Below are 7051 nucleotides of genomic sequence, written 5' to 3'. Positions count from 1 at the left end.
TAGCAACTAGAGGTTCATAAACTGGTATAGAACTCAAAATTGGTTTGGGTTGAAACTGGTTTGATTTAGTCAATAAAAGTCAAAACCAGTTATGATCGGTTTCAGTTCAATTTAACACTGGATTCTTGACCAAATTATGATCAGTTTCGTTTCGGTTTTAACTTTTAACCAGTTTTGACCAATTTCGGTTTAGTTAATCGGTTTGGAACCAAGCACCTCAAATATAATTTCCTTTTTTTAATAATTTGTTTCTTAACATAACCCCACCACCACCTAATAATAATAAACAATAATAATCCACCTCAATCATAAACCTCAAAAACTAATAATAATAACAATAACACTTCACCATGGATTTCCTCAAACACCAACGCCACCACAGCTCCGCCACCAGCCACCGCTCAATCTCCGACGCCGACTCCCAACTCGACGAGTTCCACTCACCTCTCCGAGCCGACTCACCTCTCCGCTCCGACGACATCTCTTCAACCACTTCCACCGCCATCGTCGCCGTCACTCCGGTCAAATCCCCTCTTTCCAAAACCCTAAACCCTTCTCACACCGTCAATTTCGCCCCGCTCGCCAAATCTCCGGTTCCCGTCGGAACTCACTTCCGGCCGGTGAAGGAGGAGGCGGTTTCCGGCGGTGGTGGCGGCGGCCGTGAAGTGATGGTGGAGAGAGTGCAGTTAGGGTTTAGGGTTTGTGAGATGGTGTTGTGTTTGATTGCGTTTTCGGTGATGGTTTCGGATAAGACGAAAGGGTGGAGTGGTGATTCCTTTGATCGGTATAAGGAGTACAGGTATATTGATCCGCTTTCGCTATTGATTCGCTTTTATTTCGATCAAATTCGGTCGATTTTGACCAGTTTTCGATCAAAATTCGGTTAATTTCAGTCAATTTAGATGAAAAATTGATCAATTGTAGTCAATTTTGGTGAAAATTTGATCAATTGTAGTCAATTTTGAGATGTTTGGCTATGAAGTATTTTTTCGATTTCGATCAATTGCGGTCAATTTTGATCAAATTTTAGTCATTTTCTATCAATTTCAATCGACTTCTTGTGAACTAGTTGACTAATTTTGTCTTTTGAGATGTTTGAGTATGAAGTATTTGTTCGATTTTGGTCAATTTCTATCAATTGCTTGTGACCTAGTTTTGCATATTGATCAAATGTGCTAGGTGCACTCAAGGCGCAAAAAAAGTGAGGTATATTATGTATAAGAACATTAATAATATTCGTTCGGGTTTTAGGTTGAACGGGTCGGGTTAATTCGGATCGGGTTTCGGGTTTAACAAGTAAAAAAATCAACTTTAACAAAATCATAAATATATAAAACCAATATATTATAATTTAGAGGACATCTAGTATTCAAATATAAAACATGATTGAATATATCATTAGTATAGAATGTGATTATAAAGCATCCAACGTAGACTTTCAGTTACAAACTGATTATAGATTGAATACTACTGAACATAATTAGTATGGAACATAATATAGAACATGTTTATATACATTATTACCTTGAATCAATTAGAACGAAAACAAAGCTTCTATCAAATTGCTAACGTTATTGTGTTGCTTCCAATGGAATTGAAAATAAAGAATGACCGATCAGATTTCAATACATATAAATAGATATAAATATCATTTAGTATTTAGGGTTCATTAAATTGATTTTGAGGCTGATTAACGCATGTCGAGTAATAGTACCTTTAATGGCGCTACAGTGATATACGCATGTTGAAGTTATAACATCGCCACGTCCCTTGGTTAACCTACTTCGGGTTATTCGGGTCAACCCGAATGTGGGGATTTGAACCCAAATAGTTAATCTCGGATTCGTGTTAGATGTTTAAATGGGTTGGATATATGCGGATCGGGTTATTCGGGTCTTGGGTCGCCTCGGGTCGGGTTTCTTATTCGGGTACGGTTGAAAAACACACCCCTACTTTGGCCGATCTTAGATGTTAAGTGACAATAGCACTCCTTGCGTATCTTTTGATTGGCTTTTATCTTCTCATGTTTCTGTCGTAGACAATGCTGAAGCGCTCGCCTAGGAACTAGAAGCGCATTTATTGAGCGTAACCTGAAAAATGAGCCTAGGCGCAATAAGCGAGGGCTTTTAATAACTATGCCTAGTTGACTAATTTTGATTTTTAAGATGTCTGACTTTTGTTATGTTTGCCTATGAACGTATTTGTTTATTTTCGGTCAATTTCAATCAATTTCTTGTGACCTAATTGACTAATTTTGAATTTTTGAGATGTTTGACTTTTGAGATATTTGACCGTGAAGGTACTTGGTGGGAGTAAATGTTATTGCCTTCGCATATGCAACATTTCAAGCCATTGATCACGCATACCTATTAGTTTATGCCAAGCACATTGTCACATATTCACTTCGTTGTCACACTGACTTTTTGATAGATCAGGCAAGTGCAATAACCGATATGTTTAAAGCTTGAACACACGTTATAAAGTTGAATCTGATATTGTTTATTAATTTGTGATAGATACTTGCATACCTGTTGGTCTCATCGTCGTCTTCAGCAGCCACTCGGGTCGATGATTGGGTGTTAAATTGGGGAAAAGATGAGTTTACAAAGATGGCTTCTGCGTCCGTGGTGATGTCTTTCTTGGCTTTTCTTGCTTTTGCAATTAGCTCTCTTATTTCTGGTTATAATCTTTGTGATCAGAACTCTTTTTGATTTATGCTGGTAATGGTGTGAGTAATGATGTTCAAAGAGGTGAACTGTAAAGATTTTGTACAGAGAATTAGGTCAATATCTATTTTACTTACTTTAGATAAGTTTTGTTGTTACACTTACAACATATTCTCAAGAAGTAAAATTATATCTTCTATATAATAAGAAAGTTAGCACTTAGCATAAATAGAATGGCGCGTCACTAGTCTTGCTATTAGCTATTTGTGTTTGGAACGTGCATAGGTTCGAACGAAAATAAGTAGTGAGAACATGATTTGACTAATGAATATAACCGACGGGGAAACAAAATATACGCATTCTATTACCATGCTTGGTTAGCACCAATAATTATGGGTTGGTCAGTACTTAGAGAGAGTTATCCATCTATGTTGTTTAATATGGTATTTGTTCTTATTTTCCTTCTCAATTTCTTAGGCCAAACGTAGTGGGGCGGGAGTTTGGGCGAAATTGGGCTAGAAGGGGCACGAACCCCCCCCCCCCTCCCCCCGGCGATATGTGGGCGAAATGGGGCGGGGGCGGGGTTCTTTTGTCGCCGGATTGTTTGAAGATTAATATTATTATATTAAATTTGACTATTGCAACGGTCAAATATATAAAAAAAAATTAATTAATTAAAACAATATATAAATATACATTCTTCTTCTCCATTTCATACACAATTCATACCCAAATTCTTCAAAAAATCTAACAAAATGAATCCTATAAACAACCCGAACCAACCGACACTCATGGAACTCGTCGCTACCATGAAAGAAATCATCAAAAAACACAAAAAGTGTGTCGAGGAACTCAATGATGCCATGAGAGAAACCAACAAACAACACGAAAAGATTGCCGCTATGATGGAGTTGCGGGAAATGAGTAAAGAATACGAATCCTTCAAAGCGGCCGGGTCACACGAAGAGGCCGCATTGTTGCGACGACGACGAGTCGAAAAAATGCGTGAATATTATGGATATTAGTATTTTTTTTAAGTTATGTTTTTGTTAGTTATGTATTTTTTATGTATTTCTTTTTAATTTTAATGTATTTTTATTTAATTATTTGAAAAAATTGGTTTTTATTTGATTAGTTTAATTATAAAAAGAAAATAATAAAAAAGATAACATGTTTTGTAATACATACATCAAAAGTAATATGTATGTATTTGAAAACATTTTCTAATACATGTTATTGTATGTGGGAATATGTTATTGTATGATAAAGGTAAAAAAGACTCCCCTGTATGTTATAAAAAGTTGTCTTATGAGATCAAGAGTCAATAAATTAAGGGTGAAAATTGGAAATTCCAGTTTTGTGGTCAAAGTCAACTAAACTTGGGAATCATTCTTGTGTCACTTGGGCATCTTTGAGATCAAGAGTTCAAACATACAAACTGTGTTTTAACTAAGTTTTTATAAGCCCAACACTTGATTTATTCGAAGGTCATAATGTTTTGAGGCATTTAATAGCTTGAAACATTATATATATAGAGGTGCACAAAAAAACCTAAACCCGGAACCGGATCCGAAAAAAATACCCTGAACTGGTTTTTTATACCCGGGTATTATATATCGAAACCGGAACCGATCCTACCCGTAGGGTATGGATAAGGTATGCCTTTTGAGCTCAATACCTGTACCTGGAACTGTATTCGATTTATACCCGTAAATACCCAGGACCGGTCATACCCTATACCCATACCCGATACCACTTTTTTAATACCCGAAATAATACATGAGTTTTTATAGTATATTTTTATGTTTACTTCACAACTTTTATGTTTAAGTTTTTTTAAAATGCATATTATTAAGTAAATAATGTGTGTTTAAGTGCATTTATGGTTTTTGTAATATAGTTTAATTATTTTTATAAATTACAAAGCAAATTTAAATTTTAAACAAATTTAAAATAAATAAAAAAATTACAAATTCAAAACCGGGTATTAATACCCGGTCGTACCCGGACACATACCCGTTTCCAATACCCGGTAATACCCGAACCCGATCATACCCTACCCGGGTGCATAGGGTTGTGTTTTTCTCCTCAAGACCCTACCCGATTTTTCTCAATACCCGATCATACCCGAAACCAGTTCTATACTCGAACCCGGGTATTAGAAAACCCGATTTGTGCACCTCTAATTATATATATTGATTGAAACTTGGGAATGTCTCATTTTGACATGTAGCATGACCAACAATTTGGATACATGAATTGTCGGTGAGTTTTGACCATACTACGACGAGATCACTTGATTTACAATGGCAGTCTAAGGTATAATTGCAAAAAATAAATAAGATAAATAAATAAAAAAAAATGTGATTTTATGGCAAAAATGGTGATTTTTGAATCAACATGTCTGGCTGAATGGAAGTTGAGCCAACAAGGCTCAAGTCTTGTTTTAGGTGTTCATACATGACCAAGCGGACGAGTGTAGCTAGTTTAGAACGATTATAGTTGAACTAGTTAGACATATGATAGAGTTGATTAGCGTGTCACTAGATTGTTACTTGTGCTTTGTGGGTCGACTTCTCTGTGGTGATGAACGTATAGAGTTACCTGAAACGAATTATACACAAAAATGTCCATCTTAAGGATAAACATGTGTAGTGTAAATGACAAAAGTTGGATTGTTGGACTTTTCATTTAAATTGATCTTCACATTTTGGTATAACTAACATGCTAAATTTGTAGAGGGACCTCTTTGATAAGCTTATGTGTTTAATTTGGTATATAAAGCTAAGGGCCTTATTGTTATTACATCTTTTCATTCAAATTGCGATACTAATCAGAACGTGAATTTGCAATATAATTCCATACAATGGATAGATGGAAGTGACTTAGGGATGGTAATGGGTCGGGTTTGGGTATTCCCAAACCCATATCGGGTTATTAAAGTCCGTACCAAACCCGTCCCAAATTCGTCGGGTTTTAATCGGGTAATTACCTGTCGGGTTTCGGGTTTTTCCATCGGGTTTCGGGTTTCTTATCGGGTTTTGATAAATTACCCGTCGGGTATACGCGGCTCAAAACCCGTCGGGTTTCTACCGGGTTTTGACAAAATATAACTAATCGATTACTAAGATGATTACCTTAAAGATAAAATATCTCAAATAATTGACATAAAAAAGTTTCGACAAATAATATATTTGGAATCTATAATATATATAAATGAAGACATAGAAATCATATGTGTCGCGATGTGGTCACTTCCCCTTTTTTAGGAGTAACCAGATTTGCTTGATTTTTAAATGGAGGCTTCTCATGCATTTGACCCGAATTCATGGATATGGCTCTTACCAAACTCAGATATTCTTTAAACGGCCATTCTTGTACAACATTCTCCGCTTTCTAAAATAAAATGTCGTGTATATATGTTGAAATAAATTTTTAGAAGATTAGAAAACTATCAAAGAACCACAAACCATAGTTTCTTGATCATTTCTGGACCAAAAGCGTGCTAGCAGCCGTAAGCTTACCAATGAGCGAGTCAACATTCTTGAGACATGATATTAAATTATCTATAGCTTCTTCTCTGAATACTCATTTTTCTTGGTTCCACACTTCCACCCGCAACGACTTAAGATGAGATACGGAAGTCTTGAAAATTAATACGAGATACAGAAGATGACATCATCGGAGTAGTGTAATATGTCTTGCAAGGTACTCTCAATCACAACTTAGACCTGAATTGAATACAACATGTGAACACAATCAACAATTTATACCTGAATTGAATAAAATATGTGGAATCAATCGACAACTGTTTGCTAATCACTAACCTGGAATCGATTATCGATTGATCGAACGCGAGAGAGGGGTTGTTGATAAACTTTGCCACTGGGATAACTAATACTAAATAGCGATTGAAATAACAATATATCGATCATTACCAAGATATCAGAGTTTGAGTTGAACCCAATTGTAACCGATGGAGATGTTGATTGCTGGAAGACGAACGGAAATACGGCATTCATTATGTAATAAATACCCTAAACCCTTGTAACCGTTTGTGTAATTGAGGGATTGGTCGGTACGTGGAATTGAATTCGCCGGAGCAGTAAATAAGGCCTGGCCGGAGTGTAAGGATCAAGGCGTCTTCTAATTAATTTTAACAAGGTCTTAAAATTGCAAAATTACTATCTTGTCCATCAAAAATGTTTTATATGTACTATAGATATAGATATAGATTTATTTTAAAAAAGATACATATATTATTTAAATTAAAAAACCAATTTGATAGTAAAAAAATAAAAGGGTATTGGGTCTCATCAAACTATAAGTATATTATTAACTTTCATAAATATTATTTATAATTAAAAAACCAATTTTATAGTAAA

The 7051-nt window shown here is 35.4% G+C and overlaps 1 protein-coding gene across 1 annotated transcript; it reads left to right on the top strand.

Annotated features, from left to right (window-relative positions):
- The first annotated feature begins 302 nt into the window (after positions 1–302).
- LOC143603501 (CASP-like protein 4A3) lies at positions 303–2837 on the top strand. The gene is made up of 3 exons (XM_077080280.1): positions 303–799; positions 2300–2435; positions 2517–2837. The coding sequence occupies exons 1-3, from the start codon at positions 351–353 to the stop codon at positions 2709–2711; spliced, it is 780 nt and encodes a 259-aa protein (XP_076936395.1). The 5' UTR covers positions 303–350; the 3' UTR covers positions 2712–2837.
- Positions 2838–7051: the final 4214 nt, after the last annotated feature.

Source organism: Bidens hawaiensis, unplaced genomic scaffold (assembly GCF_021521415.1).
Source record: "Bidens hawaiensis isolate Kalapana, Puna unplaced genomic scaffold, B.hawaiensis_p1.1 tig00062051_1, whole genome shotgun sequence".
Taxonomy (NCBI): Eukaryota; Viridiplantae; Streptophyta; class Magnoliopsida; order Asterales; family Asteraceae; genus Bidens; species Bidens hawaiensis.
This window is presented reverse-complemented; position numbering and strand designations above follow the sequence as displayed.